Source organism: Mercenaria mercenaria, unplaced genomic scaffold (assembly GCF_021730395.1).
Source record: "Mercenaria mercenaria strain notata unplaced genomic scaffold, MADL_Memer_1 contig_3690, whole genome shotgun sequence".
NCBI lineage: Eukaryota > Metazoa > Mollusca > Bivalvia > Venerida > Veneridae > Mercenaria > Mercenaria mercenaria.
In genome coordinates this window covers 32,956-56,461 of record NW_026461853.1, presented here as the reverse complement: position 1 = coordinate 56,461, position 23,506 = coordinate 32,956, and the positions used below count along the sequence as shown (strand labels likewise).

General features: G+C 33.7%; 2 protein-coding genes across 2 annotated transcripts; one reads left to right on the top strand and one right to left on the bottom strand.

Annotated features, from left to right (window-relative positions):
- Positions 1-871: 871 nt before the first annotated feature.
- LOC128553302 (uncharacterized) lies at positions 872-2,494 on the bottom strand. The gene is made up of 4 exons (XM_053534433.1): positions 2,477-2,494; positions 2,064-2,252; positions 1,410-1,622; positions 872-1,084 (listed from the first exon to the last, which is right to left on the bottom strand). Exons 1-4 carry the CDS (start codon positions 2,492-2,494, stop codon positions 872-874), a joined length of 633 nt encoding a protein of 210 aa, XP_053390408.1.
- LOC128553301 (uncharacterized protein PF3D7_1120000-like) lies at positions 2,493-22,683 on the top strand. The gene is made up of 4 exons (XM_053534432.1): positions 2,493-2,507; positions 3,489-3,861; positions 12,344-12,468; positions 22,609-22,683. Exons 1-4 carry the CDS (start codon positions 2,493-2,495, stop codon positions 22,681-22,683), a joined length of 588 nt encoding a protein of 195 aa, XP_053390407.1.
- The last annotated feature ends 823 nt before the right edge of the window (positions 22,684-23,506 follow it).

Here is a 23,506-nt window from a genome sequence, read left to right as displayed (position 1 = left end):
ACTGTTTATTGTTTTATCGAACAGCTTTTCTACTTCTTGTATGACTGGACCAACATTACGTGTTGCAACTTTTAGATCAGTTAAGTGCATTGCACATTGACAAGCTCATTTGTATAACAGTTTTTATCTTTGTTAAAAACCACATGTTCTTCCCTGTCCTGAATCAAATCTTCAAGTTCCACGTTATCCATTTTTTAATTTGTCTGCACTCAAGTCAAGATTGTCTTTTTCAAGAATATCAACTTTTTATAGACCTTCATTATTCATATTTGCTACTTTCAGCTCTCGTTTCATGTGCATTAATGCCGATGACATTTCATTTATTTTTCTAACATCTGACTTATGCTTCTCAATTTTAGTATTAACTAGTCTTTCAAGATTTTTAATTTTCTTGTTATTACTTTTAACATCTGCCTCTATTCGCAGTTTTTTTACTGTGTGTCTCTTCAAAGATTTTTAGCTTTTCATCTCTTCTATCTAGTTTTCTCTTCAATTATTGTTTTCTCTCTGAGTACTGAAATAAATTTACTAGTAGTCTGTTTACTTATTGCATGTTATTTCTTATTGCTTATCTGGCTAGACGTAGATGTTTCTTTTTTCCACTTAAATGTACACTGACAGGAACACTGAAAACCTCATTTCTATATAAATCTTTTACTGTGCCTCTTTTCTTTTTATCGTTGATCAGAACCCTATAGTATTTTGCGTTTGTAGCATTTACATTGATGTACCACTCTTGACCTGTAATTTAAACTATTGTTTTAGCTATTGCATCATTATCATAGTTTTCATTTTTTCCATATTCAAAAATTTCAAGTACAGTCCCATTAATCAACACAATGTCCTAACTTTGAACAAAACATTTTGAATTTTAGTCAGTGAATTTATCTCCACAGACTTTTCCTGTAATAATTGTTTGTGTCATTGTTTCACCTTGGAGTTCTCCATCACACACTAAACTGTCTCCAGTGTAGACGAAAGAAAAGGAAAAGGCATTGTTACCAGGTGTAATTACTGTCTGTGCTTTCCTGTGTACATTCACTTCATTAAGCGAGTGTAAATGAGGTAACTCTTCATCATCAGTCTGAAACAAGTTTTTTTTACCTTGTAATAGCTTTATATTTAACAGGCCAGTTTTCAAATAATTTACATAAAAAATTACAAGAAGCTTTAAAAATATACTGTTATTTTAGTGTTAAGTTTAACTTTAAAGATATCTAATAATTCCAGATAAAATGAACTGGAGTATGACAATATCTTATAGCATTCATATAATAAATACTACATTTGACAGTACACAATTAATGTGCACATTTCAAATTTTATTTCAAGATATATGATGTTACATAAAACAAGTACTTGTTCACTGTGTTTCAATGTCACATGACCTTGAGCTTGCTATCACTTACAGAAAAAGTAAGCTCTTCATTTGACAGATCAAACTGTGAATACAACCCCTGTGTTACAGTTGGTAGGTTGTTTAGTGTCAGCTGTGAGGGTCCAAGAAGAGCTTCGGTTTGCGGCAAGCTACCTAACTCTAAATTACTGCCAGGCCCAGAGTAGTCAGCCTCAGTTTCACCTTCACAATAGTCAGCCTCAGTTTCACCTTCACAGTGATTACTCTATTATGAAGAAAATATTTTCATTAACACAGAAAGAAAACAAATTATCTTTAATGACACTGTTTTTCTATGCAAGTATAAACTAAAATATTTAATACTGTAAATATAATATAAATCACGGTGTTGTTTCATTATAATGATCATTATCAAAAGCAAGATTTTGTTCCATTTGATTTTAAGTGCCATCAGGATCACTTAAGTTGGGCCCCAAGAACTCCAGGGGCCCCTCCAGGCACGTGTTGACACACATAATAAATAAGGTAGAACCATTGATCACTGCAAGTGGGCTCCATGACAGTCTTATCTGTTCCCTTCATGAAAGAATATGTTCTATATTTTATTGCAATAAAAATATTAAAATCTGGTAGCTTATATCTCTAGATTTTAGCAACTTAAATTTAATATCGATAATTCTATATATTCCGGACTAGAATCTATTGCCTGACTGTACTCAAAATATGCATAGCAGCTTGGCTCCTGTGTTTCTGCCTGACTGTAATTTGGAACAGCACCAGCCGTAGAACTTTCGGTGTGTGTGACACTTGTGACTCTGACAGTACTGCGTCTGCTGATAATAGATAAGGACAGAACACTGTCTTCTACTTCTGTGTCACTAGTTTCATCAAACAACTAAAAAAGAATAGAATCAAACCATGACTGGAACAATGGTAATACCACTGCTACTAGTGTATGACACACATATCAGTTGTTAGATAGGCATCATGGTACAGCAAATGGGCATATTCAAACTTTTTACTGGTTCAGTAATCAATGAAATGAAATGCCAAACAAAAACGTTTACTAACTTAATTTGGTCAGAAAACAACAGCAACAAATTCTCAGAAAAAACCTACGAACTTACGAGCTGCCATGGGTCGGCTTCTGGTATGCAATAGTGCAATAATTAACTTTGATGAATATACTGTATTCCTAAATTTACTCAGAGAAAAGACTTTATATCAATGGAAACGCACAAAACTGAAGGAGATGGGATCAACTGAAGCATGATTCGGCCATTTTTGTTTTGGGTACGAAACTTGTAGTTTCGCCCCACTGCATTTTGAACTTTAAAAAACTATAAATGTCTACCTTTGTACGGTAAATTACTCTATAAAACATTCGAGATATAATTAGAATATATATCCGACATGAGATAGAAAAAAAAATCAGGCGTAAATTACCGTTTTCTAAAGATTGCCGACTCTTCAACTTTTGTTTTGCAAAGAAAAAGGGGAACAATTCAATTTCTGATGGGACAAAATTATGTTTCAGGCTCTCAAGAGTCTTCCCTCTTTGATAAAAATCAGACTGGTTCATTTTGTTCATTCTTTCATGCTGTAAAAGAGCGTATAAAACAGTCACCCATTCCAAGGTTGGGTTTTTATGCGTTACTAAAAATAACTTCCGACGCGCCACCTAAAGGATGTAGCATTGCTACTTATGATTACAGAGCTTTATCACATTGCCTCAGTGGACCCGGTCTTAAAAATTGCAGGAGATAGGGTTACAGAGCTTAGTAACGATTGCCTCGGTCGACCCATCCTTATAAATTGCAGGGACTGGGATTATAGAGATTTATAACAACTGCCTAAATCAACCAATCTTTATAAAGTGTAGAGAATAGGGTTACAGAGCTTTATCACAATTGCTTCAGTCGACCCAGCCTTAACAATTGCAGGGAGTAGGGTTTCAAAGCGCATGAAGAAACAGTAAATAGTATACATTTACTTTTACACACACTAATAGTTAAAGTTTTTGTTAATTATGGTGATTACTGCGTTTAGTTAAAAAACAACAACAAATAAACAATAATTACTATCTTAAATAGATTAATAAGTTAAGCATGAACAACGTTTTATTCTGCAGGTTCTTCATAGACTTAACAGCTTAGTTCAAACTCCTGTTACAAATCTACAACAAATTATTGACGTCTGCAAAAAATGTCCTCTTAAGTCTGAAGCAGAACAACAAATACGTAAGATGCAAAAAATGGAAGAGAAACTAGAAATTGAGATGAAAGCTTTGACAAAAGTTGTTCACAAAATAGAAACCGATGTAACAGAAGATGTTCACAAGATGCGAGACGAGGTTCACGAAGTGAAAGAGGAAGTTCACACAGCAACAGAAGCTGTTCGCGAAATAAAAGACGATGTTCACAAAGAAGTTCGAAAACTCTGGGAAGATTCTAAAACTACACACGAAAGGATGAATGAGCTTGAATTTAAAAGCAAATCAGAAGGTGAAACATTTTTTCTTTATTTTTTTTTTTTGATTTGTAAAACACTGTTTTGGAACGGTCAGAGTAATAGATGAAAAACCCGCCATTAAAATATCTAACGACAATATGGGCATGTGCTTATGGTCTTTTTAGAAAGCTGAGACAAAGCGTAATGTCACAAGTATTAGTTCGGTCAAAAATATGTCTAAATTTATTTTAAGTATATATTAGATCCTTTATATTCCATATTCGCGCATTTTTCTGTAGAGCTAGTGTATGAATACATGCCCTGGTACATTTTTTCGGCAGTTATGGGTATTGTCTTCAATATGTTTTAATTCCTAGTCATTGTATATGTGATATTTGAAATTTGGTTTCATGTGTGTTGTACCATACCATGTATTTAATATACTGAAATAAATCAATATCACTCATGTGAATGATCTAGAATCATCATGACCGTTTGTGTACAGTGTAACCGATTTCATAGCGATTAATATTAATTTTGACATTATCCTTGTTGAAAATTCGTCTATGATACAAGTAATTCCACCTTCCAAAGATTTTACATAATTTTCTGTACCAAAGTCACTTAAAAATCTGTTTGTGACAATTATCATCTAATTTAGGTGTACCAGATTTCAATCATTTGCCTAGACTTTGCCTCGTGGCACAGTTTTAAATCACCATACATGATACAATAATTTGTATGGAGATTTAAAAGTTACTAAAGTTAATATAGAGAAAAGATTCAATAAATCAATAAATATAAAATGACTAAATTTCATTATTGCTCTAAGCTTGTGACATATATCTGGTAGTTGTTATCATATCATGCAGAAAATTATAGGTTTCCTAATGTCAGAGTATGTTGACTTTGACCCACTCAAATACTGGAATGACAATATCAAATTCCTTTTTGTACATGCCTCCTCTGCCCCTATTTGATAGCTGTTCAGTATCGCTGGAAAATTTTTCCTGCCTGAACGCTGCAGCTGAGTGAGAAGATATTTGAACGACCCATGATGAAAATGCGACAAGCAAATTTGAACTATATAGGCTTGAAGAATCATTTGACTCTAGTTGACTGCTTATATGAATATACTTTGTCACTGTTATATATATACATATTTATGTTTAGAACTATGCGATTTATGTTTCTTTCTGTGCTTTTCAAAAATAATCGTTAATTATGATAACTTTGGGTGATTAATTAATAATTTAATCAATTAATAATAATTGGTCTGTTAATCAATTAATAATCGATTATTTATCCCCCCGCCAAAGGCGAAGGGGATATTAGAAATGCTCTCCGTCCGTGCGTGCGTGCGTGCGTGCGTCCGTCCGCAACAATCTTTGTCCGGAGCATAACTCTAAAAGAACTGGAGGGATTTTCTTCAAACTTCATACACTGATAGAACACATTGGGTGGAAGTGCAGTGTGCAAGAACAATAACTCTACCTTGCCTATTTTTGAGTTATTCCCCTTTATCATATTTTCTTAAAAAAAATTGTCCGGAGCATAACTCCAAAAGTACCGGAAGGATTTTCTTCAGACTTCATACACTGATAGAACACATTGAGAGGAAGTGCAATGTGCAAGAACAATAACTCTACCTTGCCTATTTTTTGAGTTATTCCCCTTTATCCTATTTTCTTAAAACATTTTGTCCGGAGCATAACTCCAAAAGTACTGGAGGGATTTTCTTCAAACTTCATACACTGATAGAACACATTGGGAGGAAGTGCAGTGCGCAAGAACAATAACTCTGCCTTGCCTTTTTTTGCAGTTATTCCCCTTTATCATATTTTCTTAAAACATTTTGTCCGGAGCATAACCCTGAAAGTACTGGAGGGATTTTCTTCAAACTTCATACACTGATAGAACACATTGGGAGGAAGTGCAGTGTGCAAGAGCAATAACTCTACCTTGCCTATTTTTTGAGTTATTCCCCTTTATAATATTTTCTTAAAACAATTTGTCCGGAGCATATCTTTTTTATGCATGGAGGGATTTTGATATATCTTGGCACAAATGTTTACCACCACGAGACGGAGTGTCATGCGCAAGAACCAGGTCCCTAGGTCTAAGGTCAAGGTCACACTTAGAGGTCAAAGGATACAAGAATGAAAACCTTGTCCGGAGCATTTCTTCTTCATGCATAGAGGGATTTTGATATAACTTGGCTCAAATGTTCAACACCACGAGACGAAGTGTCATGCGCAAGATCCAGGTCACTAGGTCTAAGATCAAGGTCACACTTAGAGGCCAAAGGTCAGATACAAGAATGACTTTGTCCGAAGCATTTCTTCTGCATGCATGGAGGGATTTTGATGTTACTTGGCACAATTAATTATACACCATCATGAGACGGAGTGTCATGCGCAGTTCTTTTCTTTAGAATTACTTCCCTTTGTTGTTACAATAAATAGCTTTTATTGTAATTTTTTCATTACTAGTCGTAGGGAAAAATCGAGACCACTTTTCTGTAGTACAACATGCATGCTATATCCAATTTTGAGGTGTATTTTGACCAATTTCTACCTGATAAAGATTTTTGTGTGGACTTGCATTTTTCTTTTTTTTTTTTTTTTAAGATTAACTTTAAAACCCCTGATGCGGACCACAACTAAACGGTTCTTCAAAGCTTTCCCCAAAATTAATACTTGCCAGGAACTTTAGCCTTCAATTATAATATGCCCGGTGGGGGGATTAGCCATGTGTAACATGGCTCTTGTTAAAAGTGTCTTTATAATCAGTTAATAATCGATTACTTTTCAAAGTAATCGGCCCTATGTCTGCCTGTGAGTTACCTTACTGCATCTATGTACGTTCTGGTGAAAATCTTTACCAAGTTGTTTAAACTTATTTTAGAAATCATAATCATTTTAGCCAGTAAAACAGAATGAGTTGTATGTAGGTACTTGAGAATAATTTTGAGAGATATTTTTGATGCGACATAATCATGAGTAACTAGAACTTACCTTTTTTTGGAATTCCTATTTATTTTCTTTAGCAGGTATACTATCATTTGAACTGTGAACAAAGCTGCTTTAAAGGTCATATCCTTTCAGACTGCATGCAACGAGACACAGAATTGTACATATATGTGTTGATCAAGATAATACAACTAATCAAGCACATATTATCCGAAATTGTTTGCAATCTACAACTGACACTAATGTTCACCTCTATATTCCTCCACTTTCCAGCATGTGAATCGCTGGTTACCATTGCACAAATAGTCCACACTATCAAAATGTCTGTTAAAGATAAGTCTCCTCCTTTTAAATAATCTGATTTAGGCATATTTTCTCATTATTTTCCTTGAAAAATGTCAGAAAGATTTGACAGGAAACACTTGTTTACACAATGCGAAAGAATGATTGTAATCTATGAAGACGTACATCGGCATCATACTTCCGCTAAGTCATACTTGGTTATTATACATGAACATGTTAGATGTGTTTTGCGTCAAAAATGTGAAAATAAGTGTAAATACAACTCTTATGTTAAACAAAATGGCGTCATTTGAAAGTGACTTCTCCGTATTAGCCCTCTCTTTTGAACCAATCAAAATGTTTGAACTCCGTATTGGCCCTGTTTTCTCGTATTTGCTCTGTTTTCTAATATTGGCTCAGTTATATTTGGTATTAACTGTCTGTTTCATAACTTTAGGACGGCCAGCACATATTTATGCAATCTCGCCAGCCATATGTATGTTTATGACAACACAGAAAATGACGTCACTCGACCTTCTGCTATTTCCGGAAGTAAATAAAATGAACGTAGAAATGCTAAACTTGAAAACGAAAGCCGCATTTTGATTCGTAGATAGTCAGGGGTCACGCGCAGGGGTCACCCCGTCTAAATGTATGCGCCTGGACTTTTTTTTCTTTTGTTTTGCTATTGGGGAGCCAATTTTCAACACTTTATTACGAATTGAAATAACCCGGGCTTTAGTACAGCAATTCAACGTTTAATCTATAAAAAATATTTGAGCTCTGGATAAACACAAATCCCACAGGGGTACGTAACGAAACAAGGGTACATTGATAATTTTGGAACTTCATCAAATCGCTCAAAATGTCATTTTTAATGTTGTCTGAGAGTGTCAGTATATGCCTCAGATGTAAGATATAACCGTATTTGAGAGCTGCAGACCTAGACATTTCAGAAATATTTTCAAAATAAGTTTCGTGTAATAAATGTTGTTTCTACGGAAACGTGAAATGGCCATCAGACGCTAAAACGTTTTAGTATGTTAAGGCTGCGGAAAGGATATGATGTTCGCGATTGGTCTAATACAGGGTATAATATTGTAAAGTTGAATAATAATGTATGTTACAATGTTCAATGAAGAAATTCTTTCGTTGAAATTTTCGAATACATTTATTCTTATATATAACATAATATAATTCTTATGTTGCACTATGATCTAAATCCAGACACTTTAATTATATTACAAAATTGATGTGTATAAACATGATAAACTGTGTATATGAGGCGTACTAGTACATTAGACATTGAGAAAATATTTGAATAGACAAATGATGGAAATCAGTGAATTTGTAATGCCATTTTGATGGGGAATAGGGGTAATCACAGGGTTATAAATAATCCATTGTGCTTTCAATACGGAAAAGGATAAATACAAAAGGAGATACTAATTTATATTACTTTCAGTAACAGCATACACCAATTCTTTAACAGCACATTCTCTGTCGATATTTTCTTATTTTAGGGTATTCCATGTCTCCATTACAAATGCAAATTGAAAATTTTCTTATTATTGAAAGAAAAAAAAATCACAAATCCTCTGATTAATTTGTTTTCATGTATAATTTGTATTGTGTTGGTTGGACTTAACGTCGCACCGACGCATGATAGGTCATATGGCGACTTTCCAGCTTTAATGATGGAGGAAGACCCTAGTTGCCCCTCCGTGCATTATTTCATCACGAGTGGGCACCTGGGTAGAACCACCAACCATCCGTAAACCAGCTGGATGGCTTCCTCACATGAAGAATTCAACGCCCCGAGTGAGGCTCAAACCCACATCGATGAGGGGCAAGTGATTTAAAGTCAGCGACCTTAACTACCCGGCTAGGAAGGCCCCGGAGGCCCTGTATCATTTTTATAATTGCATGATAAGCCAATATAGGCTGAGCGCAGACCATAAATTTGTAGCGGGTATTTAAATGATAGTTAGCACATGATGTTCTAAAGATAACAAGTTTGATTATCACCGAAACATATTTATGGGATTTTTAAGAGACTGGAAGTCCACTTTCAAATGTCCCTTTGCTTCGGAATCAGGGCCAATAAAATGTCAATATAGAAACAACCTACTAGAGTTACTCCCTCTGAATAATTAGTAATGTAATAGACGGGATATAGTCTATATAAACATGAACACAGTGGATGTTTCATTTTATTGTAGTGAGAGTTTTTATTACACGTTTCCACTGATTTTAAGATGTATTTTGCTTCTCTTGAGACGGGTTAACCCTTTTATGTTTATGTTGATGTAAAGTAACGTTTATTGAAAAGCAAAGCAATATGCCTCCCTGTTAAAGTCACGGACCGCGTTATTCAACTAGAAACTAAACAACATCGTTTTTGATCTCATTTCTCCCTCAGTTTGGTTGGAATATCATTTTCATAGAAAGTAAGTCTTCGGAATGATGAAGATTTAAAGGTCAAAATAAACGTTATTGAATCAACTCTGAAATTGTCGTGGTAAAGCGATTTTACACTTTTCACTGATTCTGTTCAGACTTGCAGATATTTTCAACAATGATCTATTGAATTACTATTTAAAAGAATAAAAGCTTGTATCAGCTTCTATGAATAAACGTTATGGCCAGTTTGTGGGTGTTTTCTTTTTTGTCATGCCATTTTATCTCCGACAAAATATTTTGTATCCAACAGACAATACATTCAAACTTGCACAGATGATCATTTATAGCTTGTAGAGTATTTTTGTGTATTTTGTGGTTTATAATTATAATGGCTTAAGTGAGTTATTACAAAATATGAATATTTGTGAAAAAACTTGCCACCGTTGTTTTATCAAATGTTTCCTTCGATTATGTTTCACTTACAGCTTTATGAAACATATTCCTATACTACTTCATTCCAGGAACACCAAAGGGAGGGACGAAACCAAACGTTTTAAGAAGAATGCTTGGAATGTTACCATACTTTAGCCGACAAAACAATGGTAATATTGGCTACAAAACTTCAAGAAGTACCTGAATTTACCTATTTATATCTTTTACATTGTTTAGCAATGAGTGTCAAACCCCGTAACTGAAAGTTCAAAGTAACTTCTTAATTAAAATGTTTACATGCATTGTTTCATGCCAATTTCATAGCTCTCATTACTAAGTGATTACTGCAATTTAATTTTGTAGGCATGATTTGTCATGTTAGATTTCAACAGCAAGTGTTAGACTACAATGACATATGTTACATTGCAGAAGCAAGTGTTAGATTGCAGTAAAAAGTGTAAGATCACAGTAGGTAGACGTAGATTAAAATAGCAAGTGTTAGTGTTAGATTACAGTGACAAATGTTACAGTAGCAAGTGTTAAATTGCAGTAGCAAGTGTTAGATTACAATAGCAAGTGTTAGATTGCTGTAGCAAGTGTTAAATTGCAGTAAAAAGTGTAAGATTGCAGCAGCAAGTGTAAGATCACAATAGGTAGAGTTAGATTACAAAAAAGTGTTAGATTGTAATAGAAATGTTAGATTACAGTGACAAATGTTACATTGCAGTAAAAAGTGTAAGATTGCAGTAGCAAGTGTAGCATCACAGTAGCTAGACTACTGTAGCAAGAGTTACATTGCAGTAGCAAGTGTCTGATTTCAGTATCAAGTGTTAGATTGCAATGGCAAGTGTTAGATTACAGAGTTAGATAACAATAGCAAGTGTAGCATTACAGTAGCAAGTGTTAGACTGCAGTAGCAAGTGTTAGATTGCAGTTGAAAGTGTTAGATTACAGTAGCATGTGTAGGATTGCAGTAGAAAGTGTTAGATTGCAGTGGCAAGTGTTAGATTGCAGTGGCAAGTGCTAAACTGCAGTAGCGAGTGTTAGATTTCAGTAGCAAGTGTACGATTTCAGTACAAAGTGTTAGATTGCGGTGGCAAGTGTTAGATTATAGTAGCAAGTGTAAGATTGCAGTAGCAGGTGTTAGATTGCAGTGGCAAGTGTTACACTGCAGTAGCAAGTGTTAGATTGCAGTAGCAAGTGTTAGATTGCAGTAGCAAGTGTTAGATTGCAGTAGCAGGTGTTAGATTGCAGTGGCAAGTGCTAGACTGCAGTAGCAAGTGTTAAATTACAGTAGCAAGTGTACGATTTCAGTACAAAGTGTTAGATTGCAGTGGCAAGTGTTAGACTGCAGTAGCAAGTGTGAAATTGCAGTAACAAGTGTTAGATTACAGTAGCAAGTTTTAGATTGCAGCAGCAAGTGTTAGATTGCAGTAGAAAGTGCTAGATTACAGTAGCAAGTGTAAGATTGCAGCAGCAGGTGTTAGATTGCAGTGGCAAGTGTTAGACTGCAGTAGCAAGTGTTAGATTGCAGTAGCAAGTGTTAGATTACAGTAGCAAGTGTAAGATTGCAGTAGCAAGTGTTAGATTGCAGTGGCAAGTGTTAGACTGAAGTAACAAGTGTTAGATTACAGTAGTAAGTGTAAGATTGCAGTAAAAGTGTAAGATTGCAGTAACAAGTGTAAGATTGCAGCATCAAGTGTAAGATCACAGTAAGTAAAGTAAGATTACAATAGCAAGTGTAAGATTGCAACACCAAATGTTAGATTAGAGTGACATATGTTACAATGCAGTAGCAAGTGTTGGATAACAGCGACTGTAGCAAGTGTTAGATTTCAGTAGCAAGTGTAAGTATGTAGTAGCAAGTGTTATACCTCAGTAGCACGTGTAAGATTGCAATAGCAAGTGTTCATTTGTGATCGCAGAAACTACAGTAGAAACAGTTATAAACAACTGTCGCTCATAAAGTGCCAATTAGATCTTCATCAAACTTTACATGTAGAATATTTATAAAATCTTCTGTTAAATTTTTCTTCAAATTGGGGCAGTTGGCCCCTTTAAGGGAATACTACATCTAAAAACAGCAATATCTTTCAAGGAAATTGGGTCGGTAGTGTCATTGTAAGGATCTTTGTCATGCGCATCAACCATTGCATTAGCTGTAAGGTCAAGGTCACAGTTCTTTGTTGAACTTAGCTAATTTTCACTACATATACAGATTACTAAATTTTCTGGTTTTCCTACAATATTTTTTTTTGTAAATAATTAGGGATAAGGGCCATGCCTGTGACTTTTCTCATGTTGCGGAAGCATCCAAGTCTGTGACACATTTCAAGTTAAACGCGTGTTATTTTTATATAGTCGAACTATAATTACAATGTTTGGTTCTCTTGATAGATATGTTTCATAATGTGACATGATTTACCATTTATTTCTCTCATTCCAGAGGGTACTGATACAAAACAGGCAAAAGAAGATGCGTATGTTCGACGTAAAGAACGTAAGTTACTTTGCAACTATTTCTTCCTGTCTAATAATAGTATTTCTTTTCTGTCTAATAATAGTCTTCATGTACTTAAGGATATACAAAATTGTTTGAAACAATTCTTGTTATTATATGTTCTAAAAATAACCTGAATTTCATTGGCCAAAACCGCTCATCATCTTTCAAAATATATTTCGTGTTTACTGGTTAGTGGGTTTTCCCCATTAAACATTACCTTCTAAAAATAGAAGTTGAACTGACATGTAGCTCTAGTTACAATATAAACAGTGTAAAATCCAGCTACAGGTGTTAGCCAATGATAACTTGCTACAATCAGCTACAATATATTTCAGCGATAACTTAAAAAAATCTGTATACCCACTGAATGATTCCAGAAAATTTAAGTGTCTTCATTTAATTAATCGTTATTACGTTTTCACACAGTTATTATTACTTTCAAACATTAAATATGTTGCAGCAAATACTTGTTACTTATTCATAAACCTGAACCCATATAATAAAACAGTTATTGACTCTTGAGCCATTGGATATGATGTGATATTCACCGGAAGATGGCAATATTGACCTTGGCGATCATATCCAATGGCTCAAGAGTCAATAATTGTATAATATTGTAGAGTTAATATTTACTAAATGGCAAAGGTGATCTAACAAACTGGTATTCCGTTTGGTAATTCAAATAAAAAAGTAATGTATCATATTTTAGAAGAAAGTACCCTGTCATACTTTTTTCCGGTATTAATAGGAAGCTTTTATATTTGAAACCTTATCCTAAAAACTTTCAGTATCTAGAATATTACTGTTATTATCAAATTACAAGCGGTGCACGTTCTTGCAAAAATAGGCGGAAAATGTTCATACATTAAAGGTGTTTTTTCGAAGTTGAAATGGTCATATTTTGGGGAGTACGGCATAACTTTTAATCAAAATATTACCAGTTTGGCAGAAATATAAATATCAGATAATTACTGATATATCCTTTCATATAATGCATGAAAGACTTGTTTTTGAAACTATCTATCTATATAGTTTTCGCTACACTTATCATTTACTAACATTATGAGTGAAACGAGTAAATCAATGAATTTGCCCATTTACCCCTTTATGTGTACATGTAGAATAAAAACATGAATTAAATATGATAAAAAAACTGTAAATCTAAAGGCTGATTTTATTTGTCACAAGGAAAGAGTTTCGTAAGAATAACCAAAGATCAGCAACACTGTTTATAGAAACATGAAAACCACCATTCGAACTTGAACCAACTTGATAATACAAATGTTTACTCGATTTCCAGTTGCAAGTTACTATTTTTTGCAGGTTTAAGGATGTACGAGCGAATTTTTTCTAACGTTAAGAATTTTTTCATACCCTGTGAGCTTGAAGAACATTAGTTTCTAAGACAAACAAGAGCAGAAAAAACATAGGTCACCGAACTCGTTTGAATTTTATAGGGTATTTTCTTCACCCACTGTTTACGCATTTCTGAAATTTTGCAAAATTGAAAAAATGTTTGTACTTTATAAAACATATAATATCCTATTTAATCTTATAGGGATTTCAGGTCTTTCAGGTTAATATGAATATATGGTGATGTCAGTTATATATAAGCACAAATGTCACTAACAAATCTCTTTAATTTTTACATGTTGACATAATTACCCCACCCACTTCATTTGCAATGGAAAAAACGTATTTAGATCTAAAAAAAATTCTGACGTTAATATTTTCAAAATATTTTGCAGCATTAATGACACACAAAAATGCTTCAAAATGGAAAAAAGTTGGGGTCACCGTGCATCTAAGAGATTTATTAAGGAAAAACTGTTAAAAAGTGGTGAATTTTGATATTTTTTGCTCTTTTTGTTTCAATTTATATTTTCTAGATAATATAAAGTGCTATCTTGAAAACCTTTATGTCATTTATAGCTTAACATTATATGTATCAGTCAGAAAAATATCAAAACCAAATCTGATCTACTTTAATAGATATTTGAAATTACCTACCCCTACCCCATTGTAAATCTTACGTCAATTTTAGGCAAATGCCAGCCAAAAATAAGGGTGAACAATTTTTTTTCGCAAAAGGCATAATATATTTGGTTAAATGGTACATTATTAGCCATATTTTAATTATTTAGCATTAATTTTTGGCAAAACTTTTGTTAGAAAGCAATATTCGAAGAAACATTTTTCAAAATGGCGGATATCCTGAAAAAAACGCTCGTAAATCCTTAATATTATAGTTGCATTACATTTACCAGCCACCCTGTCGAATTCCACTTCTGTAATTATCATAAAGCGAGTTACATCTGCTTGTACGTTTGTGTCTTTTACTTTTCTAAATCGGAAGCACTTCATGACATTGAGTTGTGTACGATAGCCAAAAGTAAAATCAATTTTCGACAATTTGAGTTGTTCTTTATAGTATATCTGGATATAGTATAGATAATTTAGCAAAGATCCAACTACTATTTAAAATTACAAATGCTTGTCCGGTTGGGTATTTTGTATTCTTGGTGTGAACTGTGGCCTGTTCGAACCAAGAATGTCCTACAATTCGACCACATTTATAACCATGCACAAGAAAGATTTGTAAGCCCCACTAAATCTGAATCACTAGAACATATTGACTAGGATACTGACCATCTGTAATCACTAAATACTGACCTAATCCACCAGTTTTACCAAGTAACACATTTCTGACAGGTCAGCTTAAGTTCACATCTGCTAAAGATATTCATCAATGTTTAAACAGAAAAATTAGATACCGATATGCTAAAATTAATTTGGCCCTGTATGTTTTTAAAGTATGGATTTTAACCAAATTGCCATAAATATAGTATTGACGACAAAGAGCAGACGTATAGAAGTTACTGCAACTTATGTTTTCGAGATGTAAAATAAAATTGAGCCGCGCCATGAGAAAACCAACATAGTTGCTTTGCGACAAGCATGGATCCAGATCAGCCGGCGTATCCGCGCAGTCTGGTCAGGATCCATGCTGTTCGCTAACAGTTTCTCTATTTGCAACAAGCTTTGAAAAAGAACAGCATGAATCCTGACCAGACTGCGCGGATGCGCAGGCTGGTCTGGATCCATGCTGGTCGCAAAGCCACTATGTTGGTTTTCTCATGGCGCGGCTCAATTATAAATTCAGAATTTGATAGTAAGTAGGTGAATACACGTCAAGAGAAAGAAAGGAAAATTAGCTGAGATAGTAAATGTTGAAATACTTAAAAGATATCCCACTGGTGGTCAGACTACTTTAAGTGTTTTGTACGAACCCATAAATGAATGGTAAATTTTGCAAAGTATCGAACGTTTTTTCACTGAAAACTGATATATCAAATTTCGTTTACATCGCTCTAAATTATACAGTAGTATGGATACTCTAATACTTATAAAATAAATTGCTCTCAGCAAATATCAAGTACTCAAGTACTTCTTTATCTCATGATCATTGACTGACATGAGTAAATAAACTTCAGTTACAGAGGTATGTTATCTCAAGAGTTTACTGTTCTTTTAGTTAAATGACATGGTCTGACCGGTCAATATCCCAGATTTGAAATGAATTAATATGTGATCATCAGCGGGTTTTACCAACTAATTGTAAATATAGAACCATTAGAACGTTGAAACCCGGTTGAATGTTTTATCTTTGTAGATTTAATTTCAAATCATTAACATAGATATATATGGCTTATATAGATCACTCATATATCGTGGGATATAGGAAAAAATGTCAATGAAAATGCATTTTGTACATAATATTCTAATGATTATAATTAGCTACAATCATACAAAAAGATAATAAATACTCAAGAGAATAAAATGTGTGCTGCTATAGAGCATCAAAGTAAACAGTTTTTGCCTTTACCCACAAGAAATAAATTTATCATGCTTAATTGATGGGACTATAATGCTTACTTTTTATACATGCACAATGCATAATTTTTGTATTGCCAATCGATTATCTACATACGACATATTGACTTCATTTTCTATGCATCTATTTATGTAAGAAAACACATTTTATAAGTGTAAAAGGTATTAAAAATATGCTAACTGACAAACATCAGAACAACATACATTTTTACAATACGTGATCTAGCTGTTTAATGATAATATGGCCCAAATCGTCTTAAAATGTTGACCTAGTTGCCAGTATATTAGTGCAGCCATATGGTGACTTAACCTCATAAAATCATAAAATCGTGCCATTTGTGGGAAAAGCATCAAACTTGGTACATATGTTACATGGTATTATCTATATAAAATGCTCAATATTTACACAATATGATATTTAGGGCTGCATACTGTATTTGTTGACATAATTATATTGGATGTTACTGTGTTATCAAAATGGCCGTCAAAAGTAAAATGGCCGCCAAAATATCAATATAAAGTAGTAATTTATTTTTATGAACCGAACCATCATTATACTGTAAATTAAGAACATATCGATCATGAATATGAATTTTAAATAGAAATAATTAAAAACAAATCTTGTCATATCTATATGGAAAAGAATACAAAGACAAGGAACCATTTTACACAGCCTATTTCAGCAGCAAACCTAACATTCCGTTTTATGTAATTTGTAAAGAATGTTGAACACTTTATTTAACGGGATATATACGTACATGTATTTGAGTCCTACCAAATTAATGTGTATATGTTTATTATCCAAGTTCATAAGTTTATCAGCCGTTGCCATAATTACCACCGCATTGACAAATACATAGCATTACCGCCTTTGCAAATGAGGTAATATTTGTCTTTTTTCAAAAGCATGTGTAAAGACATTAAACATCAAACTATACTTATTTTCATCGCCGGTGTCAAGACAAATCCACTGTTTTCATTAGGCAAGCCCACATAGGGGTTGACCATAAACTATTATAATTACAAGTGTGTTTCCAGTGTGTATACAGTTAATTATCATAGTCTTTGTTATCAAATTATGAACATGTCATATGACTGTTTTGAAAATTACCCTGTAATTACTTGCATGTGCCATGCACGGCCTCATGTTGATAAGCAAGTGAGTGTATATGTATTTAAACAGCTAATGTTCATTGATAGATAGCATTCATTTGCCAGCTTAAAATACCCGTATTTCGACCAAGTTGCACCTAATTAGAACTGACTTTCACAAGACCAAACTTTTAAAAAGCAAGCTTGAACATAAGCGGCCTACACTCAAAGTGACAACGAATACTCAAATATAAAGTGATGGATAATATCAGGATTGAATTATTTACTACTCTGCGTATGTCAAAAATCTGTAGGGAGACAGTAGTCTTAGCTCAAGAGGGAGAGCGCAGATCTATGGATCGCGGGCCCCGTGACCATTTGATAAAATAAAAAGACATTGTGTCTGAAATCATTTCGTCCTCCACCTCTGACTAATGTGGGGAAGTTGGCAGTTACTTGTAGAGAACAAGTTTGTACTGGTACAACATTCAGTAACATTGTTTAGGTTAACTACCCGCCATTATATAACTAATACTGTTGAAAACGGCGTTAAACCCAAAACAAACAAACAGTAGTGATCTTGCTATCCCCTGTGAGTTATCTGAACAGGAACTTGCAAAGAATAGAATTTCAGGAACTGATGTATCAATGAATCGTTAAAACAAACTGCAGACATGACTTTTTAAGCAATTCCTGGAGGAACTGTAACCATTAATAGCAAAATATATAAATACATTACGTAATTTACCAATGTTATTTAAAAATGTGCAAATGAGATCTATGTTAAAGAAACCTAGGCTAGAACCAACAACCACAAAAACAATATGCTTGTATCCCGTCTCCTACTTATTTTAAAGATTTTGGAGACCAGACTGACCTGACAAAGTTACATATTAGACCATATTATATGTATAATACAAGCCACTGGAACCATGATCATTGACAATCTGACTGTGTTGCACTGAACTGAGCACTATTTTGAAGGTTGAGTGTCATTTATCTAAGCAATCACTCTCAAATGGTGTGCATTGATGGGTAGTTACCGACACCAGTATGTTAGCTAAAATCAGTGACAGTGTACCTACGGGTCACAAACTAAACCCCAATAGTTACATATATTTACGGTTGGTGAAAAAAGGAGTTGCTATGAAACGATTTGTTGTTACTACACGACGCCTCTCGATTGTTCTTTTCTTTTAAGCCTATAAAAGCTTCAGTTAGGTATTGCCCCATATTTTAACAATGCTGATAAAACAGAAATATTAATGTTAATATCAAAGCATAATTGCAGGTACAGTGTTAACATGTTGAGGAAACCCAGTGACTCTGCAACTATGTATGTAAGGAATAGATGAATCTCAGGTAGTGTTAGATTTTCACATGTTCAATTCTGTATGCAGGGCTGTATATCCACAATTGTACATAATAGGTCAGATCAGACGGTACCTAACCTGTGATGCAATCAACCGTTTTACGAATTGCTTTCCTACCTCGCATTAATAGACTATTGCAATGCATTGTTTCATGGTATTCCGAGCACCATATTTCACAAACTACAACATTTACAGAACACAGCAGCTCGTCTTATAACTAGAGCATCCGATCATAGTCAGATTACTCCTGTACAGAAGGAACCTCATTTGGCTTGCAGCAAAGTACTACACTCAAACCTTAAAGTTTCTACTCAATCTTCCTCAGTCTTATTATGTACAACATGATAAAAGTTTATAGGCAGAACAGGGTCAAAAGACACGGTGTCATTAGAAGTACCAGTGTCTTAATTCAACCCTGATGTGTGACAACCGGAGCAACCATCTGAATCTCACTGAACAAAACTCCTTGAAAACGGTATATTGTTAATGTATAGCCACCAATACGAACTTCTTATGATCTGAAGATTTTTTGGTGGTATTTTTTTTATTGAAGTTGGGCACTGTAAGGTTTCTTATATCTGTTCTTTGTACATTATTTTTACATTATATATTTTTACCCCAAAAGCAGATAAAATAATGTTCGGAATGTTGTATGGGTGGCTGCATTTATTTGAATTAAATCTGTATTCAAATTATCCTATTCATTTCGGTAAAATAATTTACATAAGTTACTGGACTCATTCCTTGATAAGGATTTGGATCACTTTTCTACATCTTTGAAGTTATAAATGAATAAACACACATGATAAGTTATATGAAAATATTACTACATGGTAGAAAAGTAGTCTATATTCATCTTTGGAATATATTAGGTAGTGGTTATTTCAATACCAAAACTGCATCAAAGGGAAGTAACTCAATATCTGTAATTATATGGTAACAAAGAACAATAAATAGCTGAAATCTATTAATAAAAGTGTCTATAATCAGAGTGTAGCTAGGACAAATGCCTTTTATATCTAAATCTAGTGAATGGATCCAGTCTATGCTCTCCATGATAGACTAGCTCCTAGAGCATGATATACCGGTTTATAATTTTATGATCGAATGTAGGGAACTAAGCCAGTCAATATCCTATGTCTAATATCATTAACATCATTCCTCTGTGTAAATCTCTAAAATAGACGGGTTTTGTCCTTATGAAATTAAATAAGACGGAAAAAGGAATAATGCAAAATATATTTGTTATCAGTCTAGTAGCTTGCCCATCTCCATGATTATGTAATACGAAACGATACTATATGGAAAGCAGGGTATTAGAAGATTTTACTTGCTCATTATTTGTACATGCATTACTGAAAATCTGAACAATATTTTTAAACTAAATAATAAAGTTGACTGACTAGATTGTACAACATTATATTAAGTGAACTACAGAAAAATGAATTCGAGTAACCCGAGATAACTTTAAAAAAAGCGTGTTTATAAGGGAAACATCAATTTTCAAATGAAAAACATTTCAGACAAAACACTAACAAAAATGCAAATATTATGCGAAAGGAAAGGATCTGAGCTCGAGACTATTCATCTCAGACCATTAATAATTTCATAATACCATACATATTTAAACAAATGATAACACGGAAAAGGAAATGTACAAACTTCCTGATGGATTTGAATATCTTACACATGAAAACAACGGTATAGTTTTTTTATAATTGCAAATAACAGATTATCAACATTAAGAAGCCACTCAATTGTTTGCAATAGTTATTCAATTAAATGAGCTTTCTCTAGGCAGTAGTTATTTAATTTAGAGAGCTCTTTCTATGCAGTAGTAATACAAAGCAGTGAGCTCTTTCTACTGAGTAGTTTTCCAATTCAGTGATATCTTTTATGCAGTAGATATTCAATTCAGTGAGCTTTTTTGCAGTGATTATTTAATTCAGTTAGATCGTTCTAGGCTGTAAATATTCACTTCAGTGAGATTTTTCTAGTTAGTAGTTTTTTTTTCAATTTAGTGAGCTCTTCTTGTGCAGTAGTTATTCAGTTCGGTGAGATCTTTCTAGACAGTAATTATTCCAGTCGGTGAGTAATTTCTATGTCAGTAAGTTCTTTCTATGTTGTAATAATTCAGTTCAGTGAGATCTAGATCTTTCTATGCGGTAGTTAGTCAATTCAGTGATATCTTTCTAGGCAGTCGTTATTTAATTCAGTGAGATCCTTCTACGCAGTGGTACATCAAATTCGGTGTGATCTTAATCTTTCTATGCGGCTTTTATTCATTCAGTGACATCTTCCTAGGCAGTATAGTTATTTAATTCTGTGAGCTCGTTCTAAGCAGTAGTATATCAAATTTACTGTGATCTAAATATTTCTATGATGTTTTTATTTCATTACGTAATATCTTTCTAGGCAATAGTTAATCAGTTCAGTGAGATTTTTCTGTGCTGTAGTAATTCAATTCAGTGTGATATAAATCTTTCTATGCGGTTGTTATTCCATTCAGTGATATCTTTCTAGACAGTAGTTACTCATTTAAAAGAGCTCATTCAATGCAGAAGTTATTTTGATACAATTTTTATTTGTAAGCTATCTCATGTGTTTCTCACACAATACAAACATTAAAGTATGGTATACAGAACAGAATAAAATGTACATAATACCAGTGTACCCCATCAATAATATCATATTGTATTGATATCTCGTTTCTTTTCTATATTTTGTTGCTGATTATTGTTTTATAGAGAATAACAGGCTACTGTCTTTTGATATCAATGTTATCAGGTCGAGGTTGATATGGGCTGGAAGGAGTGAGAGAACCGAACCCCTTCCGCCCATATCAGCCGAGACCTGATCCAGACTCAGGTCAGAGATACTTCAAAGTTTTAAAAAATCACTAAATTTACACGGATCCATGAATTTTAATTAATTGAACCGAGAATAATAATTTACACAAATAGTTTTGCTAAACTTAATAAAATGTGCATGCCTTAAATTTGGCATAAATTGAGAATAAGTATATCATACATTCAAGGAAATTTGTTGCGATTACAGAATCTGTTTAGAAAAAAAAAAGTTGTGCAACATCGAAACTGGACTCTGTAATAAAATTCAGTCTGGAAAGAAACTGATGTAAAAATGAATCCGTCAGTATGGGAGGAGCTTAATTTTGATATTAGGTCAATGACTTTTGTTTTATGACCGTGACCTTGACCTCTGAGTTAGGAATACTGTTTTTGCATTACACCCTATGGAAAACATTTGTACCAAGTAATAATACCAAGTTGTTGAAAGAAAAACCTTTGAATTCCAATTGTGACATTGATCTTGAAATAGGTTCTGTTTAATTGAAATGACAAGTTGTCTGATTATGGTAATATTGTTATCCCTTGATTGACGGCAGAGCTCTCGACCGGACACGAAATCAATCCTTTTTCATGCCATGTTAGCATTTGACTGCCAAGTGTGACCTTGACCATTTAAAGTTAGGAGTTTGAAAGATGTACATGATACATTGTCTTATTATTGAGTAATTTGTGCCAAGTAATATTGAAATCCCATGATGAATGAAATATGGACCAGACGGACGGACCTGAAAACGAAATGACGGTCGGAAAAGCGCAATCATATAGTCCCCTAAACTGGTTTTGATCAGTCTGCAAATAATAACATCTTCAGTCTGCTAACTATATTACTGTTGAGAAAAAATTAAAATATCAGTTTCATGACATTAAATTTGAGGGCATAAAAATGACCCCACACTTAAGTGGCAGGGGCCAGTTTCGTACGTTGGTTAAAGGTATTTTAAAGTCAATTATATTCAAATGGAATTTTTGTTGTTCGTAGAACATACTGGGACCAGAGAGAATAAATTTGAAAATTCCACAAATATGTGCTGATACTAGTGCGGAGAAAAAGTGATAATAAATATATTTTTAATAAATTCCAGGGAAGTGTTGAGCCAATATATTGCATATTCTTAGCACTTCATCGTGTGAAATTTTAAGCCTGATAAGTCTGTTCTGATGATGATGATGATGAACAGGAGTAAAACACCGGTTCAGGGCACCTTGCCCTACCGGTACCGTATCTTCACAAATTTCACAAATGACTGACCTAAAAGAGATGTATATCGTATAAAATAGCCGCCGGTTTATTTTTGCCACGCCGGTATTTGGCAAATTCAGCCCATATTTATACGCGCTTTGCAAAAATGAAAATTGCCTTAAATTGTTACATTAACCCACCTATTTTAAAGTTAGTATGTTTTGATATGATATCATTAATAGTTTTTTGTTAATCAGTACGAGAAAATTACATTTGCCATGGCAAATCGGTCTTTTGCCATGGCAAGAACATTCATGATTTTGCCATAGCAATTTTTTTCCATTTTTCTTAAAAAGTGATTTAACTATTTCCAAACGAATGTATTGGTAGAAATATGTTGTTTCATATCGACAACTCAGTTTCTTTTATTTTGCCATGGCAAAAACTGGCCATGGAAATTTTGCCATGACAAGATTCTGCCATGGCAAGGTTCTGCCATGGCAATTTTACCATGGCAAGTTTCTGCCATGGCAAAATTTTACCATAATAAGTTTGTCATGGCAATTAATTTTTTTTTTCAAATATTTTAAAGGAAGTTTGATAAATTTAGTAATTATGAAATACAATATTGGCAGAAACAGAGAAGATTTTAGATTTCTTGGCACATTTAAATCAGCAAGAACAGAATCTTGCTACA